Source organism: Pogona vitticeps, chromosome 3 (assembly GCF_051106095.1).
Source record: "Pogona vitticeps strain Pit_001003342236 chromosome 3, PviZW2.1, whole genome shotgun sequence".
Lineage (NCBI taxonomy): Eukaryota > Metazoa > Chordata > Lepidosauria > Squamata > Agamidae > Pogona > Pogona vitticeps.
Window position 1 is genome coordinate 33,176,610 of NC_135785.1, and position 19,428 is coordinate 33,196,037.

General features: G+C 38.7%; 1 protein-coding gene across 3 annotated transcripts in view; it reads right to left on the minus strand.

The window, feature by feature from the left end:
- RASA2 (RAS p21 protein activator 2) overlaps window positions 1-19,055 on the minus strand; it is a 67,475-nt gene extending 48,420 nt beyond the window's left edge. The window contains exons 1-5 of one of the 3 annotated variants that reach the window (XR_013542972.1): window positions 18,811-19,055; window positions 11,031-11,148; window positions 7,843-7,946; window positions 7,250-7,344; window positions 1,693-1,769 (exon numbers count right to left, since the gene is read on the minus strand). Coding sequence is in view for 1 of the 3 variants with exons in the window: in XM_020792648.3 (XP_020648307.3) it covers window positions 1,693-1,769; window positions 7,250-7,344; window positions 7,843-7,946; window positions 11,031-11,148; window positions 18,811-18,874 (458 nt within the window). In the remaining 2 variants the exon portion in view is untranslated. Of the gene's footprint in view, window positions 1-1,692; window positions 1,770-7,249; window positions 7,345-7,842; window positions 7,947-11,030; window positions 11,149-18,810 lie in introns of those variants that run through there. The other 2 variants (XM_020792648.3, XM_020792649.3) reach the window with 2 other exon arrangements.
- Between the last annotated feature and the right edge of the window lie 373 nt (window positions 19,056-19,428).

The window sequence follows — 19,428 nt, forward strand, 5'->3', positions numbered from 1 at the left end:
AGCTAGTCCTTCTCTCTCTGGCTAAATTATTTTCAGGGCTTTAGAAAACAAAGGAACAGGTACAGCTAAACCCTAAAAGGGATAAGCAGACAACTAATGAACTGCAAAGTGCTCCATTTCTTTGTGATTTTTCCTGTAATGCATTTGCTCTCCAGGAACCACAGACTTTTATGGGCTACTTCTGATATGGTGAACATAACATCTAACCTACTTTTAGTCAAGACAGTATAACTTCCTGCCTTGGTCACGCTGGCCATGTGGCAACGGAAACTGTCTTCGGACAAGCACTGGCTCTACGGCTTGAAAACGGGATGAGCACCACCCCCTAGAGTCAGACACGACTGGACTAAAAATGTCAAAGGGGGGGGGGGGAAGCTCCTGAAGGCTGTGTACAACTATGATAAAAATATTAGTATGAGTTTTTTAAAAAGGTCCATTCACCAAACTGCAAGAAGACAGAAACACAGTAGATGTGTGTGGCTCCTGGAGACTTGAAATATTTAAGATGAGGGACAAATACATCCTTATTGATTTGAAGTTAATTGTTTGGAAAGATGGGAAATGTAAAGCTATACTGTTAGCTCCGTTATTTATTTATTTAATTTATACCCCGCCTATCTGGCCCACCGGACCACTCTAGGCGGCTGGTAAATCAAACAAGACTAAATGGCATGCACTTGAATGACATTCTAATGAGCTGCACAAGTCAAGTAATGATTTGAAATATATTTGAGATTCCACAATGACTTGTGATCTACGATTTAACACAAGAGTAGACATGAGGACAAATTCAAATTGTGTAACTTTGTAACTGAAGTCCTACAGTTCAGAAACGTATCCTCATCCTGTATCACAAGCCTGCTCTGAAGTTCAGGCTGAGCTTAACTCTGCCTTGGGAGGCTACAGCAAATTAACTAAGGAAGACAAGCTGCACAAATTACAGGAGGTTTTAGATGTCAATTTTTAAAGGTCTTAATATTGAATATCCTTACAGAGTGCATTCCCCTCAAATTAAATAAATAAGAATCCCAGTAAGTACAAAATCCCACATTCACTGGCAAGAAATAGCGATCTCCAGCATGCTCAAAAATTCAAACTTCAAGGATTGGGCTCCGAGGTGCCCTCTCTTTGCTACATTCCTTCCCTTCTGTACATCTACAAATTTCCTAAGGAAAAGCACAGGAAAGCTCTCAATTGAATGTGTGGCAACCCCTTTTTCAGAGTTCTCAAAAAACTAATCAAACTAATAAAAAATCAAAATCAAAGACCATAATTTCCCCCTAGGAAACAATTTGGGAAAAACTAAATCAAAAGGTTTCCTAAGGGAGACATGACTAAACAAAAAATTGAAGGACTTCTTACAGAAAAATAACCTGGGGAAATATTCTTAGAAAAAATTCACAAGGCTGAAGAGAGGTTGGGGTTTAATTCCCCACTATGCCTCCTGGGTGAAGAGACAGCCTGTATAGTCATGGGCAAGCTGCACAGTACCAGGATGACCCAAGAAGAAGGGAATAGTAAACCACTTCTTAGTACTCTCTACCCAGAACATCCTGAAAAGAGTCAGAATTGTCTTGACAATTATTATTATTTGCAGATAATGTCTCTAGTTTCAGTCACAACAGTTTAAATAATATGCTTTAATTTTCACTAGCAACCAAATATAGAATAAGGATTCATAAATGTTCTTACTGTACTACTAGCTGCTGGCACACTGATCCATTATCTGTAATCAGTTCATTCAGCTTTAATTCCAGGTGAACTTTCCCCTGTCAACAAAAAAAAGTTTCAGTTGAAAGAACTTTTGTCAAATCATCCCACGGAATACAATAACAAATAATGTTCTAAATGTTTCTAGAATGTTTCCTGGTCATTGTCAGGTTAATGAATTTTTAGCAAAAACCATTCCATAAAGTTGCCACCATCTGGATACTCCTACTAAATGCAGAACAGAATTTGACACCATTGGTCAAAAAGCTTCAACTACGTATACAATAAATGCACTTACTCTTTCCAATTCAGGTCTGCTACTGCAGCTAACACAGTCCTTCCACTCAATGACAAAACCCACAAAGTGATACTAAGGGTGTCAAGAGGCATGTGAACAGGAGTGACTCAATAATTTGTATTTTCAAGAAGTCTTCGACATTTACTTTCAATTTTTTTAAAAGACTGTATCTACATGATAGTCTCTCATGAGAAGAGAAGACTCCATGGAAAAGTCTCTGATGTTGGGAAACTGTCAAGGCAAGAGGAGAAGGGGACGTCGGAGGACAAGATGGTTGGACAGTGTCTTCAAAGCTACCAACATGAATTTGACCAAACTCTGGGAGGCAGTGGAAGACAGAAGGGCCTGACGTGCTCTGGTCCATGGGATCATGAAGAGTCAGACACGACTTAATGACTAAACAACAACATGATAGCCATAGCATAACTGTTAATAGTATGTTGATACAACTCTAATTGCAACAGCTGCATCAAAAAAAAGTGTGCTGCTTATATTCTGCTCCATTAACACTTAAAGCACTCTTTGGACAGTTTACAATTTAAATATGCAAGCTACAGATTGTCCCCCATGATCACATTGTCCAGTGATTTATAGTTTGGTGATATACTTAAGAATTCTCTCCTCTAGAACCATTGCCGTCAAAATGGTATCGAAGTACTGTAACTGTGTAGTATACCTTAAGACTAAGTATGGCATAAAGCAAGAGTGGAGCACCTTTGGTGCGCCAAATATTTTGGACTTCATAAAGAGTAGAGATGAGCATGAACTGCCAATTTGGTACAATTTATTTACTGGCCAAACATCTAATCTGAAGTTTGGCACCCTGTCCCTTCTGGGGGGCAACCACTCAGCAGCAGTGCCTCATCCTACCTCTTCCAGGCACTGCCTTCAAGTAAGCAGCTGCTGAAGGGGGTGGGGCACCAAACTCCAGATCAGCTGTTCAGCTGGTAAATGAACCATGCCAAACCACTGAACCAGTGGTTCATACCCGTGTCTATTCAGGAGCCCTAGTAAATAGGGAACTGACAACACATCTGGGTCTCCAGCCTTGTGTGAAACCTATGAAGCTAAAAGCAGGGCAGAGTATTTGAAATGGAAGTCAAAACTTAACGACACTCCAAGGATATATAAGGACTGGTGATTAACCTATAAATTATATAGAATTCAAAGAACAAGAATACAACTAAGCTGTTACCACTACAAATATGAAAGTGAAACCACTACTGGAAAGTATAAAGAGAGAGACCAATGCATAATTGCTAATTGCTATCATGATCAGATGCTGCTTGTAACCTTCCCTGACCATGTGGCTAATATTTAATGCCAACAGTTTGATCAGATGGCTCTGAATCTGATCAAGCAAGGAAACAGTGTCATTTTCAATATGCAGAAATACAGCATTCTCAGAAGGAACTCTGCATATTAGATCAGTGATGCAAGCTTTCACTTACTAAAACAGTTAGTATGCTTCAAACTGTTGAATACTGTTCATTCAATGGGAGCAGAAATGTAAAGGTTCTAATAAACAAATTTTATTTATTTAATTTATTTAAATTGAACTCAATTATTACACTGCTCAGGGTAAAAACTAAGCAGAAAAGCTGATGCTATCACAACTATATTCCCCTTCCCCTCCCTTCATATAGAAGTCTGCTAGTGAAATATTTACTACAAAGGAAGTAAAAAAATGACTGCCTTGCCACAGTTATAGCTATAATGTACCTTTCAACCAGCTACGAAGTTTCTAGTCATTTTATTTCACCAACCAAGTAAGCATAGTAGCCATCAGGTCACACTTTTGCCCTAGCCTAACAATGACAGAATTAACCCAATATAGCAACTGCTTCATAAAAATTGGACAGGAAATAACTAGAATTAAGTCTAATATCGACTAGCCAGTTTTATGTGTATCACATTGGTGACACTTACAATGGTAAGACAATAGCTATTCATGCATTATTTTGCTATCTTATATCAAAAGGCTGGTACTTAGATATTATTCATACCTCAGACTAAATTGATAAGATTAATGTTTGTTTACCACACTTTCTGCTATATTTTCCAATTCATTTTTACATTATCAGGATTTTATAATTATGATTGCCTCCATATGCTAGCAAGTTTTTCTTAAACAAGATGAGCATGTGAACACTATTTTTACAAGAGTAATTCCTGTGACTCTTCAAGAGCAACCTCATGCTTTTACATCAACACATTCTGTAGAGATAATAATCTTAAAAACCTCAGAATAGCTTCAGGCAAGAAAGGCTAGCCTACTATGCAACACCTTTGTAATTCTAACCTTTGCAAAATGATATTGTATGCAGAGTCAATCATGGAAATGAACTAGTAGCAGCACCATACTTTAGCATGTAAAAATCTGAAGCAAGACAGGCTTGTTCCTTAGGAAGCAATGAACAAGACATTGACAGAAAATGTCTGGGCACAAACACTGAGCATCTATACTTCACTTGTATTAATACAACTGGCTGGAGATATGGACACTTTCAAAGAGGCTTTAGGTATTTAGCCTGCTAAGCAAACCAAATGAAAGTAGTTTGAAACGATGCCAACTCTAAAGGCTTATGAAAAGCGCCATCTTCTAAAACCAAAATACAAGAGGATGTTTGATTAGGGATTTCATGGCTTTGTATTTGCCTCCAAAAATATTCGTCTCAAACCTACCAAAACTGACAATGGGATGAAGTCCATGTTGCCTAAGATCTCTAATTTCTGGTGACTTATGACAAAGTTGATGGAGTAAATGGAAACAAAACAATACTTACCTTTGAAAGATATGCATATTTGTACAAATGCATACATTTGGGGAAAAACTGATAGCTTTTGCCATTAAGAAAGAACACAGAGTGAATGTTAAGATCGCAATTCCTCAAACAAACAGTTTGTAAGAGCCTAAATGGCTGGACCTTGTCTGTTTTTTCCAATCTGGGCTGTATTCGTAAAGCCCTATAAAGAATTCTACTTTGATTCACTACATATTACTTTATACACCATTGTGTTGTATGAAAAGTGAATAAAGCTGCTAAAAAACTTCATTCTGTAGACTAACAGCATAAGGTTAGGATTTGACATTTTAAGCATCTCAGCTTTTACAAGCAAGCCTCCAGTTTAAAAAAAAAACTGCAAGGAAAAGCTGTTTGGAAGTATGTCTGGAGAAAACAAGAGGCATTGGCCAAACCCCTGTTGCATGTTTGCATCAGCATAAAGCAAGTCATATAAATCTCAACAGCAAATTGTTAGAGGTGAATATTTGTTGTGGTTCACCAAGTTGTGCAAATATGCTAACTTCTTATAGCAATTTACCAAGATTTAAGTGAACTGTGTTATATTGGTGGGCATAATGAAAAGGTTATTGGTCAATTTATTTTCAGGACATCTCCCAGATCTATACTGTAATCATTACCCTTATTGTCCAAGTACCTGCCCATGAATCAGACTCTTCTATTAATCTAATTATTACTTACATAATTTTGTAAATATTGTAACAATCAAATAGGCTGAAGAAAATGCCAAAAAGCTCAAGAAATGATAAGCTATATCTTTATTTCAATTCTATGCTATGCAAAATAAATTAAACAATGTTTGCTTTGCTCGTAACCAAGCCGAAAATATTTATGTGAAGTTGCAACAAAAGACTACATGTTTGTCATTCTTATTATAGCACTTACTGCATGATTCACAAATACCAGCACTATTTTAGGGACTATAAAAATGTTGCTTAATCAGGCTGTTGCTTGTTTTTTTATTGCAAGTGCTTTATAGGATATTTCTAAAATATGTCGTTAGAATTGTACCACTCAGATATATCAAAAATCCTGGAAGAGAAACAACACCAACTACATAAAGAGATGTGGCATCACACATACTCTTAGCAGTACATATTCAGTAATTGCTTATAGCCTCAATACTCTAGGTACAATATATTCTATCAAGGAGCATGCTTTGGCAGTATTTTGCCTCGAGTCTTAGTGTATGCATTCTAGTTTTATTCTTGGAGAAAAATGGTCTTTATTTAGAAAAAGCAAAGCAAAGCAGAATGTGAGGAGAGGTTACACAATTTCCCATAATTAGCTTATATATGAAGCAAGATTTTTATATAAACAATATGCAAATTAGTAAATACCCATCACTTCCTACAATATCCTCCCTTTAGTCAGTTAAGGCAAGATGGTTAGCAAATAATTATTTGCTAATACAGTGGTACCCCGCTTGACGCTGAAATCACTTAACGATGCCTTTTTTGCAATTGCTATAGCGATAGCAAAACAATGATTCAATGGGTTTTTTGTTTGTTTGTTGGCGGTCGGTTCCTGCTTTGGGAACAATTGCTTTGCAAGACGATGATTAGAAACAGCTGATCGGCGGGTCGCAAAATAGCTCGCCGCTGTTTTCAGGACCGATTCTTTGCTATACAGGCATTGCAAAATGGCCACCGTATGGAGGATTTTTGCTGCACAAACAGGTATTTTCCCCCATTGGAACTCATTGAACTGGTTTTCAAAGCATTTCAATTGTTTTTTTGTTTTTTGCTTGACGACAATTTCACTTAACAGCGATTTGAACGGAACGGATTATTGTCGTCAAGCGAGGCACCACTCTATATATTGGTTGAAACCTCTTTGTATAACTTATTCCATATAAGGCTAAGTTTCACAAACAGGATTTCAAGCATTACTTTGTTATAATATCATAACAACAGGCCTCAGAAATGTTCTGGTTTCCAGAGCTTCCTTTCAACTTCTAGACATGTGAGTAGTTTACTTTTGCTGGAGATCTCTTGGAAGTGGTCTTAAAGCAACTGTAATACATACTATTTCTGGATAGCTCAGTGGTTTAAGGTTTCCGGCTGCAGAGCCAGACACTGGGATTTTGATTCCCCACTGTACTTCCTTGAAAGGAGCTGGACTCAATGATCCATAGGGTTGCTTTCAGCTCTGCAGTTCTAAGATGATTATGATTATGGTTATTATGCTCCTTGTTGTTTCTTGGAATAAAGGGCCGAGATGCAAAGAAACAGGACCATCTATTGTTCTTGGATAAAGAAACAGGACACTAACGTTACCAATTTATAAGCTATTCTGTGTTTCAGGATCTGTAGGGAAGTCAGTAAGATTCATTTCACTAAGTTTAAGAATTTCACATAAGCTTACTATGGGGAATGGAGGAAGGAGACTCAACTTACAGAACATAACATTCATCTTTAAATTTAGTTGATCTTACCTGAACCTCTGAATTTGAATCAACAGGCTGAAGCGTAAACCATGTTTCTCTGCCAGAATATAAGCTCAAGTCTTCTTTTTTTATAGCTACTTTACCTAATGAGGTGGGGGTGGGAAACAAATTAGATGTGGATATAATCATTGCTTTGATTCTAACAGTAAGTGCAAATATTACTTGGGTGTTGGACTTAATATGAGATCAATTTAAAGACAAATACTATTTGCTTCTTTCACACAGCTCTAGAGAAGATTTCAAGAGAATCAATATACTGATGCCCTAAGTTATTTCCTTTAAATGCAATGCAGTAACAGCTGATATATGGGAGGTGGAATTACTATTACTGCTTTAAACTGGAGAATATCAAAGCATCAGAAGTTCACCTGGGAATATCTGATGCAGGAAGACTGATGACTGTCAAGAACGGGATGATGGTGGTTCTAGTCAGTTATCTCTGCATGGAAGACCATATGCAACAGAAGTATGATTTATATATGTTTAAAGTAGTGAAATGTCTACCTATGGTTTAATCTTTACATTTCACTACACCTGTATGTACACATTTACACTGAAGAGTTAATTATGTGCATTCTCACCTATACGCAGATCCCTCTGTAGAACATTTTTGTCATAAACGTAGAATGATAAACACTGGAATATCCTTGGTACTTCAAAGTAGAACTCTTCTCCAAAAAATGGGCTGGGGGAGGAAAAAGTCAGAGCTTCTCAGCAAAATAACTGACATTATAATAAAATGTATCATTATCATATGTGCAACTCAGATGAGAAGACTAATGTATAAAATAAAATTTCTAAAGAGAATGTTCTTATAAATATGCAGCTCTCTCCATCCTAATTACATATTAGACTCTACTACGGAAAACTATGAACAATGAATATCCTTTTTTAAGGTCTTACACTGCCCATCTCTTATTCACTAGCTCATCCTCCCACAAGTTGCTGCCCTCCAGATGTGTTGTGCTACCACTTCCATGACTCCAACATGCTCAGGGATGGCTGAGAGGTTGTGGAAGGCTGTTAGCTGGCACCTTACCGATCTAGATGAGGACTTCATACTGGAATTTAGAAAATCCATGATCTACACTTGCATGTTCAGCAAATATAACTGGACATAACTGGTTAAGTCTAATATGATGAACACCTACAGCACTAAATAGTAAATAGTATTTTAAGGAATTAGTGGAGGTTGAAATCCTAGGTTTAAAACCCCCCAAAAAGCTTGTTGTTCTATTGTTTTCACTCTTACTTGCCACAATTTAATTTTACCACATGGAATATTCCTGTTTAGTTATATACAGTATACACTGCATCCTAGGATAATGTAGGAACTGCCTGAAGAGATCTCAGAACCACTCTCTGTTATTTTCTTGAAATCATGGAGGATGGACAAAGCACCAGATGATTGGAGGAGAGCTAACATTGTCCCTATTTTCAAAAAGGGCAAAAAGCAGCAACTGGGGGAGTACAGACCAGTCAGCCTGATATCAATCTCAGGGAAAATTCTGAAGCAGATTATAAAGTAGTCATTCTGCAAGCACACTGAAAACAATGCAGTAATAACTAGAAGCCAACATGGATTTGTCAAACACAAATGCTGCCAGATTAATCTTATCTCATTTTTTGATCAAGTAACCTCCCTGGTAGACAGCAGGAATGCTATAGACATCATATAACTTGACTTCAGCAAAGCCTTTGACGAAGCACCCCATGATATTCTGATTAGCAAACTAACTAGGTGGGCTGGAGAGAAACCAACAGTCTGATGGATACACAGGTGGTTACAGAATTGTACTCAGAGAGTGCTTCTCAATGGCTTCTTCTGAAACTGGGAGGAAGTAACAAGTGGGGTACCAGAAGGCTGAGTTCTGGACTCAGTGCTTTCCAACATTTTTATTAATAATTTGGATGAGTGGGCGCAGAGAATACCTATCAAAATTTGTGGATGACACAAAATTAGGTGGAATAGCTAATACCTCAGAAGGCAGGAACAAAATTCATAAAGAACTTGATAGGTTTGAGTACTAGAGTGAAAATAACAGAATGAAATTTACCAGGGATAAATGCAAAGTTCTACACCTGGAGGAAAAAAACAAATGCACAGTTACAAGATGGAGGATACTATAATACTATGAGTGAGGATCTTGGAAATATTGTAGATCACAAGCTGAATATGAGCCAACAGTGCAATGTGGCTGCAAAAAAAAAGGCAAATGTGATATTAGGATGTATTAACACAAGTGTAACCTCCAAATCCGGTGAGGTACTAATTCCCCTTTATTTGGCACTGGTTAGGCCTCATCTAGAATACTATATCCAGTTCTGGACACTGTACTTTAAGAAGTATGTCAATAAACTGGAGCAAGTTCAGAGGGGGGCAACAAGGATGATCAGGGGACTGGAAACCAAACCCTAATAATTAAAAGTGAAATAACTGGGCATGTTTAGCCTTAAGAAAAGAAGACTGATGGATGATATTATAGCATTTTTCATACAGAGATCTGTTCTCAATCATCCCAGACTAAATATCAGGAAAAACTTAATTGTTACAGCAGTACAACAATTGAACCAATTATCTGGGGAGGTGGTGAGCACTCCAATGCTAGAGGTATTCAGGAGAAAATTGGACAACCATCTGGCAGATCTACTTTTATTTGGATTCCTTTACTAAGCAGGAGATTGGACTCGATCACCTTGTAGGCACCTTCCAACTCAATGATTTTATATTTATTATTTTAAAATATACATTGCTAGGCAGTGAAATGAACCTGAACCTAATAAATGAACCCGAAGGGAAAAAAGAACAAGTTCAGAGCACTTTAGGATACAGCGGTTAATTTAGGCACACCTGATGCTGCAGTATGGTTTAAAATAAGCAGGTGTGGTCCTGGTCAGTGTCTTGAATGTTGCATGACAAGCCCTATGCAAGAATAGGAAATGAGTTTATAACATAAGATTTTAATCCTATGTTCCCTTGCCATACATTTAAAGACCTTTTGTAGGATAACTCTCTTTTCATGAACTGCAGCTCCTTCAGGGCTCATATCATGGGGATCACGTTCCTTTTAGTCTCTAATGGACTTAGGCCACTAAACAAAAAGAAAAAAAATGAAAAGGACAACCACAGGCTCTTGTGCTCTCTCCTTTCATACGGTCAGGGAACAGTTTAGAATCCTTGTCTTTTGTTTTAGATTTATCACTGCTTTTTCCATTGCCTGAACATAGCTAACTGATCAGTGTTAGCTCTAGTTTGCTGGAACGAGCAAAATGAAGTTTCAATAATTGGTTTATTTCAAAAATCCCATGGTCTTGTATTTGAATCACACACTACATCTGAGATGAATTGAAGAGAGAATAGAAGCTTCTGATTTCCTCCTCACAGTCATGCCAGGAGGAAAGAGGAGGCAGTACACAAGCCTAAAAGTCATTCTTAAAAATCAGTACTTTACTACAATGATTCCCAACCTTGAGTAACCCAGGTGTTCTTGGAATGCAGCTCCCAGAAGACTTCAGCACCAGATGTGCTTGCCAGGGTTTCTAGTAGTTCAAGAACACCTGGTTACCCAAGATTGTGAACCACTGTCTACTACATTGCTAATGCTTACATTATTGTTTCTTAAGTTACACCATCAATTTCAAAAGCTGAACTAAAATAAACTAGGAAACCAGCAACAAAACATCACTTCAGCTGATATTTATATTTTTAAAAAGACTTTTAATTGTTAAAGAGAAATGTATAAGTCCACCATAGTGATAAAGAGCTCACCTTAAGGATTTCTCCACTACCTGAGTGCGATAAACTTCTTCTTGATCCAAATTGATTGTGCAAAAGCAGTCTCTCATTTTGTTTGGCCCTGAGTATGGCACTAAATTTTTGGCTTGACCTAGCAACAAAAGGAAAATTATAATGGCATCAATTTACAACATTGTGTACAACCACAGAACAGCATTTTATTTCAGAAATAAAAAACAGAAAATCTAAAGGAGTCCAATGCATTCTTGCCTAATAGGGGTGGTGGTGGTGAGCTGGATTTTATCAGATAATACAGAAAGCTTCTGTACTCCAGAAAGTTACAAGTTCAGGTATATAAGAGATCTGCTATGAAATCCTTTGCAACAGAAGAAGCAATCACATACATCAGTTAGGAACTCCACTTCATTCTTTGCAAGGTAGAAACAGACCACATGACAAAAACAAGTTACTGACCTGAAGGGAAGGGTTCCACCCACAGTCTCTTTAACATCACTTCCTGCAACACCTGCACTTTTCTTAAAGAGGAATTCCACTCAGCAACCGGTTTAGCTTGACACAGCATGTTAAATCAGACATGCTTGCAGTGGAATATGATATGGTTACAAATTGCAACACAGTATCTTACTGAAGTGTTAACCATCTCCTAGTATTCCCCCCTCCCCCAAAAAATGCAACTATTGAAGAGAAAACCTCCTGTTTTGAAGTTTTTCAAAGTGGATTCGCCTTAGTTACTGCTGATGAAATCACCATAGCCATCAACACCAATATAATCAATTATCCTGTGGCAGAAGTCCACACTGCTCTACTCACTTGCTTCTCTGTTCTCACCAGCATTTACTCTCTTCCATTTCTCTTATTTGCATTTAAAAGTAAAAATCACAATCTACGTTACAAAGACAAGGAGAATCTCTCCTCTGATTTGAGAGAGATGTAAGAAGAAATACAGTGAGGAAAAGAGCAATCCATGTTAAGATTGACAATTTCCAGAGAAAACACCCCTTCCCTTCATTCTCCTTTTCCTCCTGAAATTACATAGCACTTATTTAACATAGCACTAACACTGACAAGCAGAATAAAAAGAAAAATTGTTTGGAGAAGGGAGACAACAGGTACTCAGTTGAGGGAACTGCTTTAATAGTGCACCCTACACTACAAAACCACCCTTTGCATCAGGATTAATACACACATCAAAATGCCAGCTGAACTGGAGTAAAACAGGAAAAAAGACCAGGCTTCTCTACAGTTAGTTTTACATGTAGTTGCTGCTTTTTAATTCAATTTTAACCATGCCAAATCCATCTGTGGGTTAAACTGCTCATGCATTTGCACAATAAATTGGTATGTTCACATTCATGTAATTTCTATTTCCAGTGACAACACCACTAACTGAATAATAATTTAAAGTTATGTACACATCAGTGGTGATTAGTGACTTCTGAAAACTGTAAACATTGCTTAAACCTGCTATCAACAAAATATGCCAAAAAAAACTTCTAAATTAAATAGGTTAACTCCATTACTATAAACCCTTCGCAGGAACTGCTCTAATTCCTTCAAATAAATGAAGTACTGCAATTTAAAAGCAGAGGCATCAGTTTTCTTCAGGCTGGATGCAAATACTGTGTGTCACTTGTCTTACTGATTCTCTAGGGAAATCATCCTGCTTAGCCAAGAGACCAGTACAGAAAATCATTTTACTGTCTTTTAATAGCAAAATAAAGTACTTAAAGTACTTAAAATCGTGAGCAAAAGTAAGCAATCACTGTGAAATCCTAACACCAGTTAGTTACTACTACACAACAGTGGCCTTTGGCCTATTTGATCAAAGATCTTTCAGCAGAATGAAAACATCTTTGTCAAAAATGTTAATTAACTCAGTATGATAAGGCCTTGTCCTGCTCCAGGAGTGAAATGATTATTATTGCGCTTTTCCAAGGGATTGAAAGAAATACTGTATGTTTACTGTGATAGATCATATCAATGAATTTTCAACTAGAGCTTCTTCAAAAGCTCACCTAGCATTTCACACAGTGTTAGTAAAAATGAACAAATGGCACCAGGAAAGCTAGCATACTGTTGTTGATCTTGTTCTGCAGCACAGAGCTGGAGGACAGGAGTATTTGAGGTCACATTCTCCATTCAGTTCAAGTGGGGCAACAGGGAAGCCCAATAGGCCCAGCTTGACTAGTGCCCTACATAAGTTACATGGCAGACAAGCTGTGTAGAAAGAGTTTCCTGAAGGAAAGAAGTATAAAAATGTATATGTGACATATTTTTAACTGTAAGTATAAACATCTAACTCTAACAATCTTAACATCAACACATGGGTAAAACAGGATTGTGGCATCAAGCTCCTCCTCTATGTGTGAAAATCGAAGTTTCCAGCTATATAGCACTTCAGACATTTTACCGATTCACAAATGAATTGACATAACAAGCAGGAGTAAAATCGTGAGCAAAACCTCTTTCCAACAAATGAACCAATTCCTCTTTTTGGGCCAAAATGGCATTAGAGTTACTGTGCTTCATTCATTAAAGCAACAAGTCATATGCACTAAGCAGATGTGTTAACAGGTACTCATGAACAGGTATTAGCACAGTATTTCTTAAACATCTGCACAGATCATTTTGAAACTGCTAGCAGCCTCAGATGAAATCTTTGTTCTGAAAATCAACAACAAACCAAACAAATAACTTTTCTTCATAACCATCACCAAAACCAGTTCTGATATTACAAAATCATGGGTATTAGTTGAAAGTGCAAAGAAGAGCTCCTTTAATTGATGCCAGTAGAGAGAAGACATAGCTCAGTATTTGAATGCTAAGGGACCCAGGCATTGCCAGGATCGGTAGGAAAAACTATTTGAAACTAAGGAGAGCCTTCTGAAGTCAGTATTAGTAGTAATCTAACTTGGGATCAGATCCACGCAACGGAATGAGCCCATCGCCTGTCCCAGCTCCCGCCAACCTAGTGCTTCGAAAGCATACAAAATGCAAAAATGGGGCTAGATAAATAGGTACCACCTCGGTGGGAAGGTAAACGGCGTTCCATGTCCAGTCACGCTGGCCACGTGACCACGAAGGATTGTCTGTGGACAAGCGCTAGCTCTATGGGTTAGAAATGGATATGAGCACTGCTGCCTAGAGTCAAGGTAGAGGGGAACCTTTACCTTTCACTCAATAGAAGGCAATTTTTCATGTCCCCATAAAAGAATCTGAGGGGGGAAAATATGCAGGTGTACCAGGACACCATTACAGGCCTCAAGCTAAAAGTCTTAACATGACCCTGGCCAATACCACCTTCATCTCTATCATTAAAAAAATTAATGCAGTACTAACTATATTGCATTTTGGATTGTTCTATAACATGGACAGAAAGAAATCCAATGACCCACACAATATGATTTGAGAGCATTTGATTTAGAACTATTCATTTTCTTGGACCTTTGTGAGCATACTCTAGCCTTGTTGGCACACTGGAAATAAATCCTCAAGATTTTCCAGCACAAACCAGTTTTTCCAAATGCAGGCAGATTCTAGGAAGACCTAATAAAATAAAATAATATAAACAAAACCCATGCTGACTTACTAAGCACAATATCCTACAAGAATTTACTTATATATTCTTATAATCTACCCATGCATGTTATAAAAATAACAGTCATGTATACAGTATGAAAATTTATAATATCTGAACCACACTGAGATATATACAGCCACAGGGAAGCCAGGAAAATTTATCAAAGCTAATATATGTTTTTAATATATACATTTCCTATATTGATAATATAGTCCCTATACAGTCCCTATATTAATACATATCCACTGGGAAGTCTAGAAAATTGTTCATGAAAAACGCTAAATACATTCATAAAGGTAAAGGTTCCCCTTGACAAGTTGTCCAGTCATGTCCAACTCTAGAGGACGGTGCTCATCTCCGTTTCCAACCAATAGAGCTAGCGCGACTAGACACGGAATGCTGTTATCTTCCCACCATGGTGGTACCTATTTATCTACTCGCATTTTTCCATGCTTTCGAACCGCTAGGTTGGAGGGAACTGGGACAAGCGACGGGGTCAGCCTGTCATGTGGATTCAATCTTACGGCTGCCGGTCTTCTGACCTCGCAGCACAGAGGCTTCTGAGGTTTAACTCCCAGTGCCACCACATCCCTATTAAAAATACATTCATAGAGGTGCTTAATTAATATAGTCCATATCTTGTTATGCTTGAAGTTTCTTTGAGAGTTTTTCTTAATTTTTGCCACTTTTCTATCTAGTTTCACTTTGGTAACAAACTGTCCATTGATGCTGACCAAGAAGCTTGCATATAAACTTGGTTTCCATCTTCTTTATCAAAGGGCTAGGACTCAGTATTACCAACAAGGAATCTGAAGTATAGAAAATACATATCCACATTCCATGCACCTTCAATAAAATATTTAATTCAAATCATTATTATTATTTCACACTCACAAATTTCAGTCCAAGTAAGCTTCCCAGGGAGAAACAACTCACTGGTAATCAGTTTGCACCTGTCTTTAAATGTTTTCAAGGTACAACCACATAGCTGCCAAACTTCTTTTCATAGTCACTCTTAAAGTATTAGTAGTCAACTAGTATGAAATACAAACAAGCCCACATGATGCATAAAAAACATGTAAAGTCCATTGTTAGCATTTAGGCCATTAGGCATGAGTAATTCTAACCTAAAACTCCATGCCATTTGCTGCTGTAGGCTTTCAGTGCCCCGTGTTTCTCTTGTTTTTGCATAATTAGATTCTAGAAGAAGGCAAAGCATAATCAACATGTCCAAAGTACATAATTATGCCAATCTCTGGTATATATAATAATCCAAAATACCAGCAACAGATGCAAGACAAAACCATTTTCTCTTAAAAGGCAGAGAAATTGAATTGTGTGCAAAAGAAAGTTATCCATTTAAACTAATTGGGCACCAGTTAAACTATGGCATGATTTACTAGTTAAGAAAATGAACAATAATCTAGAAAGTTGCTGGATGAAATTCCAGTTTGGCCATAAACTTACCAGGTGTTTTAAAGTATGGAGTTCTATTTACTATAAGAATTACTGTGAGACAGTTTTTTGCTACATTATAATGAATGGGTCCTGAAGGGTAGAATTTGCCACATTATTTAACACTGAATATAGTCTTTAACTGTATAAGATTTCTCTTTTACAACCAGCACTGTTCAACTGAATGATTATGAAATCTAGTTCTACATCAAAATGGAAGTTATACATGCTGCAAGTCATTCTCTAGAAGATTAAATAGAGGCGTGAGAAAGGAAGTGGGTTACGTTTGACTTACATGAATGTACTTTGATCCCTCCCACCTTAGGAAAACCACTACATCCTGTTTGCTGTAGCTGTCCTAAAATCTACGTCAGTCCCTCAAACATAATCATTTCCTTGCCCCTTACAATACTTTAAAATAATTATTTTTGAGGGGGGGTCCTTTCAAACATGTTTGTTTTTGTTTTTGCCAAACATGAGCCAGCTAACATGGTATCAACTACCCTTACCAATCCATTAAAATGTCTGGTCAAAGCAGTAAGATCGCTTTAAACACATGCTGTACTAGGCTTCCTGCTACATCATGGTTTGGGGCATTGCATTTTTGTCAATTGGTGAATGGGCAAAACAACATATACTGTCTCTGAAGGACTACATTTGTGTTCCAAGAAATGGCTGTTTTCTCTCAAAATCAAAGATGTGAAGGCAAATCATTACCCATTTGAAATTCACCAGCTGTAAATCTACTAGTTGTAGCCTTCCATAACTGTTTAGAATGTATCTACCTTGCCCCGATAGCTACTGACCACTTTCCATCAGGCTATATACATTTTCAAGCCTCTCCTATAATTGCTATTTCTACCCTATCATAAGATGGAAGTGACAATTAATTCATCAACAATGCCAGTAATACTATACAAACAGATTATAGGTTTCTAATACTATTATGACACGACATGACCCACAGATATTCATACACGTAGGAATAACCAATTTTTAAATATCTGGCATGAATTGTACATAGGTTTCATATTATCAAGGTGCTGCATAATTTCCATGGCTGCTCTTCTGTTTCCTTTGAGATACTTTGATCACTCCACATTTCCAATTCACTGGCAAGTAACGAGGTATGATGCCACTTCTCTTCTGTCACCTTCTTTATAGGAAATATGTTGGAAGCTCCACCTTCAGTGAACAATCTTTAAGATGTTACAATACCTTCAGTCCCAATTCCCCATTTTAAAATATTTTATGCCTTTCTGACACATCTGTTCTAAAGGATCACACATATGAAAGCATCCAGCATTTTAAAAAAGTTTTTAAGGTGCAGCAATATTATTTTTGTAGTAACAACTTCTGTCTTCCACATAACTAAAGCTTTTTTTTAATCAAAGGTATCAGAAATGGGGCACCTTGTAGCAAGTTCAGATACTTATCAAAGCAGTTTTGTTGTATTGTTTATAAAATGGCAAATGGCTTCACCCATCAACTTTATGTCAAAAGCACCACAGTACAACCAACAAATATATCAGACAACTTTCACCCAAGAGCAGACAATATCAAGAACATCTGAGGCACTGAAACAGTCCATGGATACATGTTGAAGAGCACAGATAACAATTACATAGGTGTGAAGGTGCCTCCTTTTCTCTGTACTAGCAAAGGACTGTGTTGGTGCAAAAAGTCTTATTTTTTTAAAAGTTTACCTTGATTCTGCCAACTCCAGTCCATAGCCTTTTAAGTAACCCCATTCTTTGTGCAGCCAGGGCCTAGACTCTCTTGGGGTTCCATCTGTTTTAAGAGTTCCTTCCACATTACACTGCCGGTATTATCTGTTGTTTCTCAAATAACCATTAACTAAGAGATATGCCATAGATAGTAGCATCACACACAACTCTTGACACCTCTGCTCACTCTTGTGTACTTGACAACTGCATACAGTGCACGTGTTTGGAAATGCTTACTTGTTGTGGGCTCAAATACTTGAATCGCCTTAAAGGCTAAGAAGTTTCATCTGTTCTAAACGTTTGTGGACCACAGTCCACAACAAGTACAGTAAGCATTTCCAAACACATGCACTGTAAGCAACTGTCGGATTGGGCAGGGGCTCTCTGTCAAGTGTTATATGCAGGACCATCCTTCAGTTAACAGTCAGGAAAAGGCAACAGGCTTCACCCGACACAAAAAAGAAAAGAAGTCCCTTGTTAGACATATGAAATCTTGTATCATCGCTACAACTCAAAAGAGTCACAATTCACACGACTCGGTGCTTTCCTTTCAACAGTCCCTCTCCACCTCACCACTCCGGGAGCCACTGGCGCTTCTTCCTCCCAACTAAAACACCCTCACCAACATTCCCTCGACCCTGCCTTATTCCACTTTACCCCGCGGCCAAAGTGGGCTCTCCACATGACTCACTCACCACCTACCTATATCATCAAGACCACCATCCCCAAGCTGCCCGAGGCCCTTTATTCCGAGGCAAACCCCGTCGTTCCCCTCACCCCCCCCCCCGCGGGCTAGAAAGGAAACGCCTCAGCAGCATCTCCGAGGGGCTCGGTTACAGCGTCCGAGTCAGGGAGGCCAGCCCTGAGGCAAAAAGCCCTTTCTTCCGGCTCTGTCTTCACCGTCCTGTTCCAGACCGCGGCTGTCTCCCCCCCCACCCCGCCCTTTCCCTCGCTTTTCAGTCCCTCACGGACAGACGCACATTCACAGACACACGGACTCGGCTTCCTTCGACCCCTCCCAATGACTCACAAATCTTTCCGCGGAGAGTCTGCAGCACTCGGACCTCTTCGTCTCCTCCCTCGCCAGCGGCCATGGCCGGAGGGGGGGGAAGAGAGGCCCTCCCGCTGCGTAGCGCGCGGCCAAGGAGAAAGGCCAAACGGCTCCCGCACGCGCCACCCGTAATTCGCCCAACTGTACACAGACCGCGGAGGCTCACAAGCCCCGGCGACAACAGGAAAAGGACTCGCAATCTCAGCCACGCCCACTCATCCTCTTCATTTCCCACTTGTCTTCTGTCATTGGCCAAGAAACCTCGGGGCGGGGAGAAGAGCGAGGAGGAGGAGGAGGTAGAATGCGCCTGCGCATTGGCTACCTTTTTTTTCTCCCCTTGGACGGGAAGTTTTTCTACTTGAAGCGCTTTCGTTCGGTGGTTGCCCGTGGCCCCGCCCGCCGAGGAGCCGGGGAATGGGGGGGGGGGGGAATTGAGAAAAGCCTCCTTGTACGTTTCATGAAATTTCGTTTCGGGGGCAAAAATGTAGTCGAAATGTGTACAGTTAAGATTAGGAGGTAAATCGTTTGTAGCTTTGTAGGCTGCAATTTGAAGTTTAACTTGCTGGAGTGAAGGCTGCTTTTAATACACATGGATAA